The following is a 20,428-nucleotide window of genomic DNA, read 5'->3' on the forward strand; positions in this document are numbered from 1 at the left end:
GCAAGCGTGTCAGACCCGATTAGACCCGATCGCAATGCGCAAGCGTCAGACCCGATTAGACCCGATCGCATTGCGCAAGCGTCAGACCCGATTAGACCCGATCGCATTGCGCAAGCGTGTCAGACCCGATTAGACCCGATTGCAATGCGCAAGCGTCAGACCCGATTAGACCCGATCGCATTGCGCAAGCGTCAGACCCGATTAGACCCGAGCGAAAACGCTGCTTTTAAGTTAAAGTCGATCAATAACTTTTCCTGGTAGGCTGCAATATATATATTTTTACCAGTCGCTAGGAGATATTGGAATGTTGTTCGTGCTGTTCAGTAAAAAAGTATATGCAACGTAATTTGTGTTACCGATACGTATGTATATTTAAAAGTAGCGGTGCGGCCTAAAATCCGGTGCGGCCTTTACAATTAAAAAATTGATTTTATTTCTAAAATTAGAGCCTGCGGCTAATAATCAGGTGCGCTCTGTAGTCCGGAATCTACGGTAAGTTCTCCAAGATGACCCTACTAGCTGATTTTTGTACAAAACTGCATGATAGTGTTCCTAAGAGAACTGATACAATTTTGAAGGCATACTGTGGTCACATCAAATACTGACTTAATTTAGTGTTTCTTTAAACTGTTTAATGCTCTTACTAGTCAATGCTCCCTCTAAGGTGTTTGCCACACACGCATCTTTTGCTACAAGCACACAAAGGAATTGCACAAAGAACGTGCGTGGTGAAGATGGACCTTAGGACCCAGGGAGCTCAGGAACTGTTCCCTGCGGCTGCAGCTGAAGCCACAGTACTTCTGTTCCATTGACAGATGCCGTTAACACATTAGAATTAATGGTTTGATAATTCTCAAATCATGTTTATTTCATTTAACACAAATTTATGTAGACACTGACTTACTCCTGACTCAGGATTCAACAGCAGCCACGAGTGGTGGTTCCTGAGATATCCCAGCACCCCCAGATCCTAAAGTCTGTAACAAAGCAAATTCTTTGTGCAATTCCTTTGTACGCTAGTAGCAAAAGATGCGTGCGCACACACGCCTTAGAGGGAACATTATTTTATATTAATTTTTTGATATTTAGAAACTCTCCATTTCATTATTTTTGTATATAGTGTGTAAAAAGAGAGCAGAAGTGTGAGACAGTGTTCATGACCCATTCGGAAATCTGATGGTGGAATTAGAAGATCGCCTGAAGCATTGAGTGTGTCTTCAGGCTGATGGAAGTAGTGAGAAGGCACTCCACCACAGTGCTGGAGGCTCCAGTACACGCTGGAGTCACTGCTGCCCCCAGTGTTCATTTGGCAGGAGACAAGCTGTATTGTGTTCAACTGCAGACTGCTACAACAGTCATGGAATTAGGGACATGAACTTTTTTTTTGTGTGACCGTATTTTGCTGCTATATGTTCTTGCTACTTTATATGCGCTCTACGTGTCTTGTGCTCTGTATGACTGCTGGTACTCTGTTTTACACCTTGGTCCTACAGTAATACTGTTACGCTTGGCTGTATTCATGGGTATTTATATATGGGTGGAATGACAATTAAACAACCTTGAAGAGGACATGGGTGGTGGAGGTTCTCAATGATGGCTGCCACCTTTTTGAGGCATAACCATTTGAAGATGCTCTTGATGGTGGAGAGATCAGTGCCCATGATAGAGCTGGCTAAATTTACAACCCTCTGCAACTTTTTCTGATCCTATCCAGTAACCCGTCCACACCAGACAGTGATGCAATCAGTCAGAATGCTCTGCACAGTGGAGCTCTGGAAACGTGCTTGAGTTTTTCAGAACGTACCACATCTCCTCGAATGAAATAGAGCCGCTGATGTGTCTTCTTTGTAACTGCACCGAAATGCTGGGCCCGTGAAAGATCTTCAGAGATGTTGACACCCAGGAACTTGAAACTGCTCACCCTTTCCACTGCTGATCCCTCAATGAGGACTGGTGTCATTACAAATTCCCACTGTCATTACATCCCACTGATATTTTTGCAATGTCACTCTGTACAAATAACCCAGATTAATTTTGTCACAAGAGTAGCAAGTGTCATTTGTGCCTATCCCCAGAGGTGTTAGCATCCAGAATTTGAAACTGGTCACCTCTTCCAGGTGCCATTGGCCTGTACTCCTGGATGTGGTCTCTATGCACGTTAATGTTGTGCTGCAAATATAGACTGCCTGCCTGACAAGACAGGAATAATTACCAGTGTTACACACTACCAATTAGAACAAACAGCACTTTTATCTAAATCTTAGATTATGTGCACAGACTAAATTAAATAAAATCATGTTAATTAGCATAAAAGTAGCTCCTCTGTAATTTGCCTTGAGATCCTTTGAGTTCCGAAGGAAAAATAGACTATCCAGCTTTTTGCCTGCTCACCAATGAACTCCATTACAACATGCACACACGAGTTCAGCTCCGTTACCAACCACAATAAAGCAAGCACGCCAAAGACAACCTTAACTTTACAATTAAAGAATGGCCATTCAATACCAAATGAAAGTGAAAAAACAAATGAGGCCAACTCAAAATTACAGTAGGTGGTTTCGTTTCCATAGAATTGAAGATTTAAGCTCCATTACAACTTAAACCACTAAAAGCAATGACAGCTAGCTACCTGAGGTTGTGAGAATCAGTACCCACTGGGAGCTATAGGAATTGTAAAGTCTATTGTCATGAGTAAAAAAAAACTAATCTCCTTTACCTAAATTCCTCATTCTGAATGCCAAAGCCACTGCTGGGAGTAGCAAGTGAATTAAATGCACAAACAAATGCCACGATGCATGCGTGTCAATTGCACTGATTGCCTTGCATTCCAAAGCTTATTCGCACCAACCCCCTCTGTGCCCCCCTGCCCCCTCCCAATTTTCAACAATCCCCATTGTTCTCCACTCAAGCTTGCTGTGATAACGATTTTTTTCCCCCTTCTCTTGTCGCAGCGATTTGGGAAGCTCACACCAAGACTAGAAAGCTCCTGAGCCAAATGTAAAGAAAACCTCCAACAAAAAAAATACAATCTTTCTTTCATCTCAGCTAGTGGATCTATTTAATAAGGATTGTAAACATGTATTATGGAAAATAAAGAACTCAAGATGGAGCCTCGCGCACTCTCCTGAATTAGCCCTATAATATCACTTTACAGGCAAAACAATGCTCCAACACTCAACAGCTCTACAGAAACCACAATCCCACAAATGTTTGTTTAGTCAAATAACCCTCAACTTTGAGCCGAATATTAACACTTCAGCATTCCAAACCTAAAATCACAACACAAAAATGTTTTCAGAAATAAGACTTCTTCCCAATTGTAATTGGTTTATGGCCTCCTTGAAAATAATCAAGGTATTATTTTATTTTGTGCTAAGTGAAACCAACATTTACATTCACAACATCACCTGTGTTTAACCACAGAATCATTATTTGAAATGTTAAGAAACTTATACAACTTAGTTTATTTAACTTCAAGCAATATGGAGACAAAAACTGAAAAGGGTAGTGAACACAGGACTGAAGGTGATACTGTAGTGCAGTAGTGTATTGGCATGTATGATGATGTGGGCATCACTGCCATGGTTGAAAGATCACAGCTGAGAGCTTAATCAAGGATACACATAGCATTGAATGGACAGGCAAGTGGACAGAGGAGGAGAGGTGGTTTTATGGGTAAAAAAATAAAATGAAATAGAAGTGACATAGGGTCAGAAGATGTATATCCATGTGAAAAACTGTAACAATAGGAAGAACTTGATAGGAATTATATATGGGCCTCCAAACAGTAGCCAGGATATGGGTTACAAATTATAACAGCGTATAAATTTAAAAAGGTATGTATAAAGGGTAATATTATGGTGATCATGAGGGCTTTCAATATGCAGGTAGATTGGGAAAAGCAGGTTGGTGCTGGATTCCCAGAGAAGGAATTTGAGGAATGCCTACAGGATGCGTTTAGAGCAGCATGTGGTCGAGTCCATGAGGGAAAAGCCAATTCTGGATTGAGTGTTGTGTAATGAACAGATTTGATCTATGGAGCTTTAAGGTAAATAATAATAATAATTAATAACTAAGCAATAAATATCAAGAACATGAGATGAAGATTCCTTAAAAGTGAATCCACGGGTTGTGGGAACAGTTCAGTGATGGGGCAAGTGAAGTTGAGTGAAGTTATCCTCCCTGGTTTAAGAATGTGACAGTTGAGGGGCAATAACCATTCCTGAACCTAATGGTGTTCCTGCACCTTCTTACTGATGGTAGGAGCGAGAAGAAAGCATGAGCTGATTAGTGAGGTTGATGACGGATGCAGCCTTCCTGTGACAACACTACGTGTAGATGTGCTGAATTGACTGGGAGGGCTTTACCCGTGATCTTAGTCTTTAGACTTGGACAAATGAGGAGAATGGGTAAAAAGAGTGGCAGATGGAATATAGTGCAGAGATGTCTATGGCCATGCAATCTGGCAGCAAGAATAAAGGCATACCGGTACATTATTTTCTAAATGGGAAGTAAATTTAGAAATCGAAGATGCAAGAGGTCTGGGGAGTCCTAGTGCAGATTCCCTAAAGATTAACTTGCAGGTTGAGTCAGTAGTGAGGAAAGCAAATGCAGTGTTAGCACGCAAGTATATAATGCTGATGTTTTATAATGCAATGGTCAGACCACATTTGGAGTATTCTGAGTAGTTTTGGGCCCCTTATCTAAGAGAGGGCGAGCTAGCATTGGAGAGGGCCCAATGTAGGTTTACAAGAACGATCCCTGGAAGGAAATTTTTAATATACGAGGAGTATTTGATGGCTCTGGGCCTGGACTCACTGGAGTTCAGAAGAATGAAGGAGGTTCTCATTGAAACCTACCAAATATTGAAAGGCCTCAATAGAGTGGTTATGGAGAGGATGTTTCAGAGCCTAGGACCAGAGAGCTTTCAGAACAGCGATGAGATGGGATATTTTTAGCTGGTAAATCTGCGGAATTCATTGGCACAGATGGCTGTGAAAGCCAAGTCATTGGGTATATTTAAAGAGGAGGTTGATAGGTTCTTGGTTTGTAAGGGCAAAGGTCAAAGGGAGAAGGCAGGAGATCGGTACTGAGAGGGAAAATAAGTCAACCATAATCAAAAGTTGGAGCAGACTATCAGCCAAGTGCTGATCTTTAACTTAATATTGCCTATATTCTAAATTAATCCAAAGAACAGGTTTGGTGTTTATTTATGCACCTTGTCTTTAAATCACAGACATATTACAACTTACAGAAACCCTTACATTTAAATATTTGATAGTTTTCATTAAGGGTGCAAGTTTATCAGCTTGCTAGGTAAAATTAAAGATACTAAAATGTAGTAAAAGTTCAAAACCCTATGAATTTCAGCCACATTAATTTCTGTTCACCACTTTGCTAAAACTGAGGAAATCCTGATTGTTATAAAAAGTCAATCTTTTACATTCCTCCACAAAATGGTTATAAGCTTAAGGCTGATATTGAAGTACAAGTTACATAATACAATTATGTTCTAGTGGCTTTTAGGTATTTATAGCAATGTGGCCGTCACTGAAAAAAAAGTTAAGTGCCGTTTTTTAAAGGAAGAAAACATAAAATGGCTAATTCAGTCATTTGAAAATGTGCATTTTCAAGGAGTTATTACATGAATAGTGTACAATACAAGAATAATGGGGTATCTTTTGTTACTGAATTAAACTGGTACCAAGTGGAATCTTCCCATCGGGGGCTCGTATACTCATTATCTAACTCTGCTATCAGCCACGAGACTCAGTGTTGAGAAGGCCACCTCTCATAAGCAATATACGTCTAGAGTTAGTATGATTTGGGATTCAAACAAACAGGGGTGTTGTGATGTTCTGATTAAAGGAAGCTCGATTTGAGTGAAAAATGATAATAAAAAGGGCCCATTTCTGTTAAACCAGTCCAATATGCACATGACCGTTGAGCTAATACTGGAGTATTCCGGGTGTATCTTGTTTACTCATGCACTGGACTCACAGTCTGCATGAAAAGCACCTGCCACATTCCAGACTCCTCTCGAAGACCAAGCTGGCTCTCTCTCAGGAGAGCTGGGCCTTCCTCCTTGGAGCCATTCATCTGCACACAGCACTTCTTGGAGCGGAGACTCTCCTTCCAATGGCATCCTGTGGCATCTTCCCTCGTGCCCCGCCCCACCGAAAGACCACAAACCCAACCGTCCTTCAGAAAACTCTTCCCCACAGTTCTCTGGAACCTTCTTTCACATCCCACAATCCTGACTGGCTGACACACATTCCTAAATCGGACAACATGCCTCCTTATCTTTGCTGAAGCCAAACCTCTCTTTCCAGCACACAGAACATTGCTAATACAAATTACCTCACAGCATAGCAGTAGAAATCTTAACCAGGGTATTACTCAAGGCAGTCAGAAACTCCTCTCAGTGAAGAGCAGGAAGTTTGAAGAACAGATCCATGCATTAAGGAGACATCCATAAACTGCAGCACTTCAACAAGATACGTGACCACCAATTTCAAAAGTTGTATTTGACAATAATACTGACCTAGCCAATAATAAGCATATACAATGCATAAATAAACAAAAAAATTATGGTCCTTTTGATATATTTTACAAAATTTAAAACCATTCACAAAAATAGAAACTGTATAATTGAAATACACTCCTTCAAAATGAAATACAATTGTTTTAAAGATTCTATACAAATTTAAACATTTCTGAAAAAAGAACAGAGTACTACAGAAATTATGACGCAATATCAAGATCTCTACCTGAAATTGAGTAACTTACTGGTCTAAAAAAGTACGAAATTTTATTCTACGCCCCCTTATCATTTTGCCATGATTTAGTAATTGCCCTCAATGGCAATGCAATCAGTAGCTCTTTAAAATTGGTAAGAGATGTATCAGTAACAAATCCTCACACAAGGCAAACTTCAGATTAACCTAGAATGATGCATCCCATGAAAGCTCATCAGGACCTTACTGCTCTTTCAACAACTCTCACACTTATGACCATGAAAGAAAATGTTGCCAGGCTAAAAACTTCTCACCTCTCATCCACTTTTAATCCCCCTCCCCAGCTCATTTTTAGCAAAAATGCATCAATGCTCTCTATTCAGAAAAAAATCAAAGATATACCTGTTATATTAAAATCCATTAAATCATTTCCATACTCACATTCAGTCAATTGTCCTAAAATAGTAGGATCATCACATTCTTCATTCATTGCCTTCTAATTCTCAGACTGATTCTATAGTACTGACCTTTTCATTTACTTGATTTTTCCTCCTTTCTAAATATTTCAGTATGATTTTTAGATCCCCGCTATCTCTTATGGTTAAAAAGCTCCAAAATAAAACAGTCAACACAACTTCTAACTGCCATTTACTGGAATGAAGTCATCCAAATCTCCATCAGTCAAACCAGGTTTTCTTTCGAAGTGTGCATACAGAAAAGAGCGAGAGCAAAGTGGGATCATGTCATGATGGATTATAATAAAGATAAATATCCACTCCAAATAGCATAGCCTACGATTAACTTCATTCTTTGGAAAAATAAAAGTAAATTTTGCATTTGAGGACACCTGAGAATTTGGACAAGCACTGGGCTTTAATAAACAAAGGCAATTCACACTCATTTTAACTAATCTTTAAAACTTTATCTCATGTTAGTGGAGCTGAATGGAGAACCACCAAATGAAAACTTCCACATCCCTCCTCACAAATCAATTCACTGTTTCACTTCTGTCTAACTCAAATATTAACACCATAATTCTTACAGCCAAGTCTCTGCCCAGGGGCTTTGGGGATTAAGATGGCTGATCCATATCATGTGTTACTTTATCAGTCTGTCAGGAAAAATAGTTTTTTTGCCATTTTTTCCTCCCACCATCATTTTCACTCTGCAGTTACCTTAGTTCATGCAATGATCTCCCTCACAATATAATTTAGAAATGCAGTCAAATCCACAGGCATTTTTGCATATAGACAACTAGATACACTTCAGTGGTGAATCAAAAATCACAATCCAATCTATTATCACTGGCCTAAAAGACATGAATTTTTGGTTTTGTAGAGAGTACAGTGCAAAGACACGAGATTACTAAAAGAAAGTGCAACAAAAAGGAATAATGAGGTAGTGTAATGGGTTTGTGTACTGTTTGCAAATCTGATAGCGGAGGGGAAACAGCTTTTGCCAGCTCATTCAGTATGGGTGGTCAGGCTCCTCTACCTCCTCCCTGATGGTAGTACAGTCGGCCCTCCTCATCCACGGCGGATCGGTTCCAGGACCCCCGCGGATACCAAAATTCGCAGATGCTCAAGTCCCTTATTTAACATGTATCAGTGCAGTGGTCTTTAGGACCTAGTGGAACCCCAGACCTTATTTAACACGTCCCCATGGGGTGGACATTAGGACCTGGCGGCGCAGCTCTGAATCCAAAGTGTTTCTGTTCACAAAAATAATCACGATCGCGATTGAAAATAAGGTGGAAGTAATAAAGCAATCGGAAAGAGGTGAAACACCATCGGTCATTGGAAAATCGTTAGGCTACAGTCGGTCAACAATCGGAACAATTTTAATGAAGAATGTGAAAGGCCCTGCCCCGATGAAAGCTACAATTATTACTAAGCAATGCAGTGGTTAAATTATTGAAATACGTATGTTTCTTAAGTGTTTTATATGCATAGAAAGGTAAAATATGTACTGTATACTAAGATAAACGTTTGACTGACGCTAAGTAATACCGGATGTACCTGTTCCGACCTCAAATCCGACTTAAAGACGGATTCAGGAACGGAACTCATTCATAACGTGGGGACTGCCTGCACTTTTAATTCCTTTCTAGATTACTTATAATACCTAATACAATATAAATACTATTAAATAGTTGTTATATTGTATTGTTTAGGGAATAAAGACAAGAAAAAATAGTCTGTACATGTCAAGCAACGAGTGCTGGAGAGAAAAATTCTGGGTTTTCCCGATCCACAGTTGGTTGAATCAGGACATATGGAATCCGCGGCTGAGGAGGGCCGACTGTAATGATAAGAGGGCATGTTCTGGATGGTAAGGGTCCTTAAAAATGGACGCCAACTTCTTGAGCACCGCCTCTTGAAGATGTCCGTGATGGTGGGGAGGTTTAGGCCCGTGATACAGCTGGCTGAGTCTACAACACTGGAACTTCTATAACAGATGGCAATGCAGCCAATCAGAATTCTCTCTATCGTACATCTACAAAAATGTGTAAGAGTCTTTGGTGACCGATCCCCTCAAACCTCTAACGTAGTAGAGCCACTGGCATGCATTCTTTCCCAAGTGTTGGGCCCAGGGCATATCCTTGGAGACATTGATACCCAGGAACTTGAAGCCATTATTTAGAGCATAAAACCACAAGACATAGGAGCAAAATTAGGCCATTCGGCCCATCAAGTCCACTTTGCCATTCCATCATGGCCAATCCCAAATCCCAGTCACCCCATACACCTGCCTTCTCACCATATCCTTTGATGCCCCGAACAATCAGGAAACAATCCATTTCCACCTTAAATATACACACGGACTTGGCCTCCACCACAGTCTGTGGCAGAGCATTTCACAGATTTACCATTCCCTAGCAAAAAAAATTCTTCCTTACCTCTGTTCTACAATTTTGAGGCTGTACCCTTGTTCTGGATACACTGACCACAGGAAACAGCTTCTCCACATCCACCCTACTTAGTCCTTTCAACATTAGGAAGGTTTCAATGAGAGACCCCCTTCCCCATATTCTCCTAAATTCCAGCGAATACAGGCCCAAAGCTGCCAAACATTCCTCGCATGTTAACTCCTTCATTCCTGGAACCATCCACATGAACCTCCTCTGGACTCTCTCCAATGACAACACAACCTCTCTAAGATCTGGAGCCCAAAACTGTTGGCAATACTCCAAGTGCGGCCTGACTAGTGTCTTATAAAGGCTCAGCATTATCTCCTTGTTTTTGTATTCTATTCCCCTTGAAATAAATGCCAACATTGCATTTGCCTTCTTTACCACAGACACAACCTGTAAATTAACTTTCTGAGCATCTTGCACAATTGTAGACTCCCTCTGACCTCTAATGTTTGAACCTTCCCCCCATTTAGATATAGTCCTTCTATCAAAATCCATTATCATACATTTCACAACAGTGTATTCCATCCAAGTGTAATTTATCCAAGTCCTGCTGCAATCGCATTGCTTCCTCAGCACAACCTACCCCTTCACCTATCTTTGCATCATCTGCAACCTTTGCCACAAAGCCATCAATTATCTAAATCTTTGGTAAAGAATGTGAAAAGTCCCATTACTGACCCTTGAGGACCACCACTAGTCACTGGCAGCCAACCAGAAAAGGCCTCTTTTAATCCCACTCGCTGCCTCCTGCCTGTCAACCATTCTGCTATCCAAACCAGTATCCTTCCTGTAATGCCATAAGATTTTATCTTGCTAAGCAGCCTCATGTGTGGCAGCTTATCTCGTCCTTTCCACACTGATCCCTCAACAAGAACAGATACATGTCCTCCTGACTTCTCCTTCCTGTTCTTCCAAGTGAAGCAATGACTCATTTGCACTTTTTCCCAATGCAGTGCATTATCTTTGATGGTCACATGGGCTGGGTGAACATTTTGTTGGAGCACCTCTGCCCAGTCTGCAGGTACAAATCCAAATTTCTAGCTCGTATCATTTTAATCCTTCACCCCATTTCAACCTACCTGTCTGTGTCCATCTGTTCTGTTCCAATGAAGCACAAGGTATTTAGTTCATCGTCTATTTGGGAATATTGCAGTTTTGCTTTCTCTATTTGGATCGGAAACCAATCAGCTCTGCTGTTATGGTATCCGTCTGTAATATTGCAAGTTCCTCCCCCCCCACCCCCACAGCCACAGCCTGATTCGCTATGAATTCTCAGTTCAATGACTCTGGTCTCACCCCATCACAGATATTCAGTCTTCCCTAACCATCCCTTCTCCACACTCTCTGCAACTTTAATTTGCTTTCTCATTTTTCCAGTTTTGATGAAGACCCTTCAATTTGAAGCATTAACTTTGCCTCTCTCTCCATAGTTTCTGCATGACCCACTGAGTGTTTCCAGCACTTTTTTTTGTTATCAATGTAATACAATATACAAGCCATGAGTACACTTGCATCAAGAACACAAAGTTTCTCTCTCAGCCCTTGAACAACAGGCTCTCTTCCAGTATCTACTGTTGGGGAAAGTACAAGAGCAAGAAGACCCACACTCAATGATGCAGGAACAGCCTCCTCCTCTGACATTAGTTTTCTGAATGGTCCATAAACACTCTCTATTCCTTTTCTTGCACTAATTATTTTAAAAGTTTTAGTGAATTTTATGCCTTTGCATGATTTTGCTGCCTCAAAAAAAACTAGATGAGACAATAATAATAAAAAACCTGGTTCTGATGCTTTTGTAATATATGGTTGTAACCATTGAAAGAGAAGTCCTGCTCTCTCTTTGCTGCTCGACAGACACCTAAACCATACACGTCATCACTTCATGGTTCTGTGTGAATCTACCACTGATTTCCTATTCTCCTTCATAATGAATTTAAAATTATAGTCCTTGACTTCTTCTAGCCTCATGCCACAACCACCCTTCATTCCATCTCTGCTGCCCTATATATACACATCTCCTTTCTGTGGGCAACTTACAACCATCTTACTATGATCCTTTTAAACATCATATCTTTTCAATTGCCCCCAAATCTCTACTTTACCCTTACCAATTTATCAATTCCCAACCCTACTTTCCACTTGCAATGTTAGGGAATTCCAAAGCTGCGTGATCTAAAAAAAGTGCTACTGAAATACAAACTGCCACTTCACCACATGATGGATAATACATCAATAGATCAGTGTGATTAGAATGTGGGGCTGTACACCATAAACACACTGAAGAATAACATTCCTGTTGAGAGGAAAACCAAAAATTAATGTCAACAAATGGCCCTCCTGATAATTTCTCATGGTCATTGAATTACAACATGCTGAAAAAGTGTCTTGGACCCAATTGTATCTATGCCAACTGAGAAGTGTATTCAAGATAATCCCATTTCCCAGCACTTTGCCAATATCACTGTAAACCAGGGACTTCCAACCTTTTTAATGTCATGGCCCCCTACCATTAACCGAGGCATCTGTGGATGCTAGGTTAGGAACCCCTGTTCCTAAGAAAGCAAAAGAACGTGGTTGAGGGATAGTAAATCATAAGCAGACTCAATGGACTGAATGGCTTAATTCTGTTCCTATTGCTCATCTCATGTACCTGCTTCAACCACCTTTTCTAGCATCTGCTTCCATATAGCTTCTTCCCATTGTGTGAAAAAAATTTGCCCTACAGCTTTTTATTAAATCTTTTATCTCTAAGCTTAAAGTGATTACCTCTAGTGTTTGATTCCCTAATAACCCTGGGAAGAAAAACCGTGTGCCCTATCTGTGCCCCTCATGATTTTATACATCTTTATGAGGTCACCCAAGTCTCCTACGCTCCATGGAGTAAAGGCCCACCTGATCTAACCTCTCCCTCCAAATTAGTCCCTTAAGTCCTGGCAATGTCCTTGTATATCATTTTGAACTCTTTACAATTTAATCACATCCTCTCTATAACAGGGTGGCCAAAACTGAACATGATACTCCAAGTGCAACATAAGCAACATCTTGTACAATTGCAACATAACCTCCCGACTTCTAAATTCCTTGCCCTAATTGATGAAGTCCGGCATGCCAAAAGCCCTTGTCCCTGTCCTGTCTTCCTGGGACTTATACATCTGTAATCCAAGTTCCCTCTGATCACAGTAGAATCCAGAGCTTTTCCCTTCAATGTAAAAGTCCTTTGAAAATGTTACACTTCCAAAATTTAACACTAAACTAAATTCCATTTGCCATTTCTCAGCCCACCTACCTGCTGATCAAAATCCCACTTCGATTCTTGAATCTCCTCTTCACTGCAAGTTTGTACAAATTTACTAACTATGCCTTCAGTTCTTTAATATAGATGACAAATAACAATGGGCCCAGTACTAACCCTGGGGCACACCACTAGTCACAGTTCTCCAGTCTGAGAGACATCCTTCCACCATTACCGTCTGTTTCCTATCATTCAGCCAATTTTGTATCCAGTTTGTGAGCTCTCCTTGCAGTCAATCCAACAGGGTGTTAAAAACTGCAGTTTGAGGGGGAATGTCTTTAAGTAGACATTCATTTACCTTTCCAAACCTGAATTAAGCACAATTTTCTTTCTTTCTCTGAGCTATTAAGGTTGCTCATTAACTCAATTTGGCAAAATTGAAGCCAGTCACAGATGGCACAGAATAATAGCCTAAAACAAAACTGCTCCAAATATCTTAATGAACTGATAATATGATTAATGAGAGGTCAATAACTGAAATTTTTTTAATGGCACCCCTGCAGCAGAGCAAATACAAATAAAATATACTAGACACATTTCAATTTGAAGTTTCCTTTACATTGAACACTTTTATTCTGTATGATCTGAAATTAAAATATTATAAAATAAATAGAATTATCAATAGTCAACATAATCCACTCCAATGCTAAACTTTCAACCACTGAAAATATCTACTGCTACCTTAATTTGCATTTGATTATTTTGTTGGTTCATGAGTTGGAATGCCAATCAATTCAAAGCCAGCTCACCTATTCAGAACTTAACTTACAACTTGACTTTAATAGTCAGCATGTTCCAATCCTTGGCACTGGCATATCTAATCATAATCAGACTGTATTACCCCACTTCAAGATCTTTTGTGGTCTTGGGGTGGCATTACTGACTCTCCTATTACAATCTTTGCAGAAGGAATGTTCTCAAATTTTGCTGCATGGGCACTGCAGATAGCTCAGCTCCACAGTCAGCCTCCTTGGTTACAGAGTGTAGACTTTCTACAAGCACAAGTCCAGTACCGTCACACAAGGAGGAAATAAACACACAGGACTAATTGTTCTGTTGAATTCCGAACTCCAAGCTGCAGTTAATTTGCATAATGGAAGGCTTCGGACACAGGCAACCTGATATAGTGATCTACTTGAGGAGCAAATATTAGTCAAGTCACCAAGAAGATTTCTAGTGCTCCTCTTCGACAAGTGCCATGGGGTGATTATGTTTTCTTAAGGCAGAGGAGTCCTTGGTTTCAAGTTTCAGCTGAAAGTACCATCAGCCTCAGTATTGGACTGAGAGAAATGAAAACAAAAGGCAGGCAATATTCAGCAGGTCAAGCAGCATCTGTGGAGAGCAGCATAAAGCTAATGTTTCCAGTTAGTAACATTTCACTGAACTGGGAAAAAATGCAAATGAAAGTTTTGTCAAAGAGAAGCATTGGGGAAAGCAGAGCAAACACAGACAAACATTAATAATAGAGTGTGGACCAGGAAAGCCTGAAAGACTAGTGACAGTGGTGGCACTGGCTAAGAAAGGACGTCCACAATACAAAAAGACAAGTGGTCCAATCACTTGCAAGTCCGATAGAGAAAGAGTGTTAACACTGCAGTCGAATAACCCATCGTCCAAACTTGCAAGGTCTGATGCAAATTTATTGACCTGAACCATTAACAAGCTCTCTCTCCACACGTTCTGTCTGAGCTACCAAGTAGTTCCAGCACTTCTGTTTTATTTGATTTCCAATATCAGAAATTCTGATTTTCCATTATGCTGGTAAAAGTATATGGGGGGGGGGGATATAAACAGGGGACAAGAAATAAAATCTCCAACATTGAATGAGGATTTTTATTTTCAGTTTCAGCATCTGGAACAATAAATCTACTTAGCAGTTCAGGTCAATACCACTTCTGAAGTAGCATCATCACTTTGAAACATTAAGTTTCTATCATTTTCTTTTCAGAGCAGAACTCAAAATGTTTTCTTGACATAAACCAAGACAGAAATTCATTTTACTGAATATTTTAACGCAATTCAAGCAAAAGATTTCACTTTCACATTTTATATAAGTTCACATGACAACTCTGTCATATTCTGAGAAGAACGAACCATTCCCAATATCCTTGGGGACAAAACAAGATTCTTGAGATTTGAATAAGACCATCTCATCCCTGCAGTTTCACAGTCAATTTAAAACAAGCAAATGTCATTTTCAAATAATTTCACTGCAATTTTGCTGAAACATTTCCACCCAAAATTCACCACAAAACGCAACTGCTTTCAGACTGGTGTCTGCTAATAGGAATCCTAATTATCAGCCTGTCCACCTTGCCCAGCATATACATTTTTTAATATCTGCCTCAGACAGCTGTGCTCTTGGTGTTTGAAGTGAAATGTCAGTCCTTGCTAATATGACACTGCTTACATCATTAGTGATTTCTGAGCACTTTGATGTTGCAGTTCAAAGCTCGATTAAAAATTCTGATTTATTCTCACAAACCCCAGGATTCTAACAATGGTTCCTCCAGGACTTGCTGAATGTACTTTGTTTTACACATTTCATGGAACAATGTCATGGTAAAATAAGATGAAAAAAATCCGGTCTTCGGCAATGGCGACATTTTTCAAAATAACCTTTCAGAATGACATTACAATTGGAACCAAATCAACTAGCAATCATGTACAATGGAAGATTTCTCCCTGTTCCCTTGTGCACAATGTGCCTTATTTCAAAGGGCAGCACCTTTTAATGAAACTAAATTCCAAATTAAATTGTTAAGCTTCATAACACCAGAGAAACAACGATTTTGTCCATTGAGTTGTCATGTTCCATCAGACAAGCACCATTAACGTATATTGACAATGTTTGAAGGAGACGTAATACCCTGGGAGGTTGTATGCAAGTGGGGCCATTCTGCATTATCACACGTGATCTACTCTAGTAACTACCAAAGATGGCCACTAGTCTATGAACAATCAAGCTGCTACTCTGCTTCCATTTTTTGCATCCTAAAACCCGAGCAGAATCCTTTGCACACAATTCATCAGCCTGCATTGCGACACATCCACATTTTCCATTGTATTATGATTATAACGATTAAAAATAAATGCAAATTATTTTTTAAATTGCATTTTCTTGGGTACTTAATAGTTGCTCTCTTTGACCAACAGCGCAGGCTGGTTAATTCACCATAAATGAGAACTGCAGTCAGACCATTTATTCACCACAGGGCTAAACAAGCCCTTTGAGCATTTCAATATACTGAGGAAAAGTTTAGAATCTAGATTTATTCCAGCTTTTACAGAGTTCTTCAGATGATATGCTATTAGACTATCACATAGCTTGAGAACAAAACCAAAGTCAAATAAAACAAACACCGGCAAATCCACAAGAAATGACTCTCTCTCTGATATTTAGCTCAGATTAAGTTACGGAATTCCAATGATCAGCTTGATCCCAATTGTTCAGACTCCAATTTTTGTCAGGAGAAGTTACACACGTTCTTCTAAGGCATTGACTCTTGCTACTGGACATCTTCACCAGAGTGTATGACACTTCAAGTATGAGCAATATTTTTTTTTATTATTCTAGAATCCTCATGCATGAAATGAAATCTATTTGTCAAGCTTCTTAGCTGTGCAACATAACACTGAATGAGTTCTCAGATATTGAGAATCCGCTCACAATGCAAAGAACTGTTGGTTTTTCTAAAAGCGTGTACAATCTGTTAAATATGAACTGCATTCCAGTTTCAATTTTGATTTATACTGATTTAGCTAACTCTCATCATACCGCTACACCAGTTAATGTAAAATCATCCATGGTTGCTGCTGCCAATTGATATCCCCACAAATCTATTGCTGATTGAAACAGTGAATAGTGAGATTGGCTCAAATGCCACACCACGGTAAAATAGTTCAGTAGTACGCAGCACCCATGCCTGCACACAAAGACTGCCACTTTCTGCAGATTATCAGAAGCGGCCTTGGGGGGGGGGGGGCATACTTGTGAATCTATCACTGGAGAAATCAGCATTTCCAGAAGGAGGGCAGAAAGTAATCCAGTGTAATATTAGTTTCCATAAATAAATTACATTATACCTATTAGCACCTGCAGGAAACTACGATTTTAGGATCCAAGTTATACACATTATCAAAATTAAAATACCATTCTTAAATAGCAAGTTAAATAAATCTGAAAGCTGTATTTGATTCCTCGTGAGGCAAGTGCTTAAAAGGAAGACAAATTATTGTGAGAATTACTCACGTTTAAATACTGTGCCTGAACCTTGTGCTTTTATCAACACCTGCCCACTTGGGTAGAGTTAGAGAGAAGAAAATACATAGAACTCCTCTCTCAAAGGTGGTTATGTTTGATCTGGTATCTTGCTTTTCAAGCCAGTCAAAAGACTATCAGTTCAGTCATCACCATCAAGAATATACCACCCACATACTTTAAAGCAGTGGTCAATGGTTATCAGATGCTCAGACTCAGCTAATACTCCCCTTCCTATCCTGGAAATACAACATATCAACACCCCCACCACCCCCCATCCTCAGCTGCTGCATTGGCTGTGATCAACGAACTGTGTACAGATCAGGATTCAAATCTTGGATTTCCTAATCTTAGTTTAATACCTTTTCACACTACACCAAGCACCTAAATCAACGGGGTTCTTCAAGCCTGTCTTTTGTATTATACAAATAATAAAATGCCAATCAATGTTTACTGACGCCTGACTTACAAAAACAGAGGGTGAACTGGGGGACTGTAGGGGGACAGACCTTCATCCACCTATGCAAATCGTCCCACATGTTAAAGTGGCACACACAGAGACAGCAAGTTTAACACCTCTTTGATTGCCAAGCCCATTTGCTTTCACCTTTTGTTAGCCCCATACAGACTTAGGATGCCATCCATCCTTCTGTTCGTCACTGACATCTGTAGGTGAGGAATAAACCAAAACAGTGCATACATTTTAAATGGAGGATCACCCTTGCATTGCGAGTGAAAGAATGCTGATGCATATTTATATACATTTTAAAACCAGCAGTATTAAATACATTTGTGATGAGAGTACAAAGTGACATAGTATTTGGAAGAACGTTCAAAAACTACAAAATGATGAGAAACGGATCACTGAAACATTCTAAATGCATCCGACTACAAACAGCAGCAGCTCTAACACATCACCGAAGAAAAGCCTGTAATGCTTGGGATAACAGAATAGAGAAGTCACAGGTCAGATGCACCCAACAATCCCAAAATCCTTTAATCCTCAATCGTGCAACATTATGCCTTCCAAACATGATGGGTCTAAAAGAAAGAAAGTATAAAACATAAATTTTACAAGGAATTACGTTCAAGAAGATAAAAGAGATGTTGTATCTTGATATCAAGCTTAGATACAAGATTTCAAGACATGGGTAACCAATAATTGAGAAAAGTCGATAAATAAATGGAAGAGAACAATGACTGGAAATGGGTTAACGCGTTACAACCTATACAAAGGCAAATGGGGCAACGGGATGAAAGATAAATGACTGTTTCTATAAAATGGGAATAGACTGCATCCAATATTGGGAACAAACAAGAGCTTTGCTGGGATCAGTGAGCGAAAAGCAAACTGAGACTTCACAGGCGAAAAGAAGGATATTCAATGGCAGACAGTATATTAGAATGGGTTACCTTTGGAATGAGTGAAGATTAATTTCATATGATCTGTATGACAGCAGGAGCCAATATGCTGCGCTCCAATTACCAGTAGGACACCAGTTCATATATTAACTAAACGAGATAAAACGCTTGCACCCATACTATTTGCCAATAACAATGGGTGCGATTTCTCAAGCAACTTGTGCACCCAAGATCTTAGACAATAATAAACGGCAGAATTATGGAGCAGGTTCCCAAACAGAATATTCTAGTATTAAGATGCATTCCCCATTTTCTTCCGCAGACGGACAGCATCCACCGAAGAAACCCCACGTCCTTACCTGCATGTTGAAGACTCCAAGTTCGCTGGTGGCCAGGATTCGCATCTGATTCGCGAGAACTTGTGCTTCCTCCAGGATGGCGAAGTCTCCGGACTCTGGCGGGGCGGCGGATCCGGGCGAGATGAGCCGGAGCAACAGCAGGAACACGGGGGCGACAAGGAAAACGCTCGGGGGGCTATAGGCGCGGGCACGGCGGCGCCGGGGAGTTGCTGCTGCCGGTGCCCAGGCCGAGAGTCCAGCTCCCATCTCAACGCATCCGCGGCTCCCTCTCGCCATGATGTAAAACTGTGGATGCGACAAGAAACTTCTCAAACTCTGCGGCAAACTTTTCCCCCAATGCTAAAAAACTGTGGCCCACATTCCTAATGCCAACCAAATGCACAAATCTTTCCAAATGGAAGTCGTCCTTCTTTATTTCCCCCACTAAGTGTAAACAAAATACACAAAAATGTTTATTCCACGGAGATTCTCTGAGCTAGTACTTAGCTGCTGTGCGGATCCCGCGACACGCTGCCGCTCACTCTTTGGCAGAAAAGCACTTGGATTCCAGCAGCAAAGATCGCAGCAAAATCCGCGCTGGATCTCCGCATCGGGCAAGCAAATAACCATGGCAACCTCCCTGACGAAATGCAATCAATTCCAAACATGGTTGCGGAGGAAATGCACTTTGTCATTTTTGACACATGTTTAATAATCATTCCCGTTAAATATTAACGCAATGAAATACAAAACATTAACACTGCCTCCACATTTTTTATGGGCAGTGTATTTGTTGAAACTCCTCCAGGGCTTTTACACAAGATGCAAGAAAAATGTGTCTCCTTTGGAATGATTCGCATTCAAAACCTCTCTGTTCCGACACAACCTACCTTATCTTCTATTTTTGCAATGGCTTTATATTTAGTTCTCCTCCAAACGTTCCCATTTTGTTTTCTTTTAAACTACCAATGCACCATCCTCCATGTTCTTCTTCCTCTTTCTTTTCTCACTGCATTGAATTCAAAACTAATCTCATTGTTATCCACTTTTATTCATCCTTTTCTACAGATCTGCAACTTTTTTTTACTCCTTAAAGTCTTCGTTCTTCCTAAAACCTGCTAGGTTTAGAAACACAAACATGCCATTACCTAACCTCTATGTCGCTCTATCACCCTCTCCTTGGTGAGGTACTCCAGTACTTTATTTCAGGTAATAAGATATTTGCAAATCCATTCCACTCAAAGAATATAATCCACTCCACTTCTTTTGGGAATGGTTTATTTCCAAATTGGTGAAGGGAGATGCCGAATCACATTTAAAATCTACTGAGAACTTAAGAAATTGTTAAAATGTTGAGCAAAATGTTAAATAGAAGGAGTACTTCTGCGCCGAGTTCTTGTGTGATAAATTGCAGATTGCAACAAATTCTTCAAAATGTTGAAAATGTTTGTTTGCTGCAAACCGGGTATCCCCTCTTATCCTATGGAGCTTACCTGCCTGGGCAGACTTGGAAACCTGCTG

At 40.2% G+C, this 20,428-nt stretch overlaps 1 protein-coding gene across 1 annotated transcript in view; it reads right to left on the bottom strand.

Moving 5' to 3' along the window:
- cachd1 (cache domain containing 1) overlaps nt 1-20,039 on the bottom strand; it is a 178,951-nt gene extending 158,912 nt beyond the window's left edge. Inside the window, exons 1-2 of the mRNA XM_073063198.1 lie at nt 19,798-20,039; nt 18,929-19,213 (exon numbers count right to left, since the gene is read on the bottom strand). Coding sequence (XP_072919299.1) covers nt 18,929-19,204 — 276 coding nt within the window. The 5' untranslated portion in view covers nt 19,205-19,213; nt 19,798-20,039. The remainder of the gene's footprint in view (nt 1-18,928; nt 19,214-19,797) is intronic.
- Between the last annotated feature and the right edge of the window lie 389 nt (nt 20,040-20,428).

The sequence above is a fragment of the Hemitrygon akajei genome, chromosome 12, assembly GCF_048418815.1.
Source record: "Hemitrygon akajei chromosome 12, sHemAka1.3, whole genome shotgun sequence".
NCBI lineage: Eukaryota > Metazoa > Chordata > Chondrichthyes > Myliobatiformes > Dasyatidae > Hemitrygon > Hemitrygon akajei.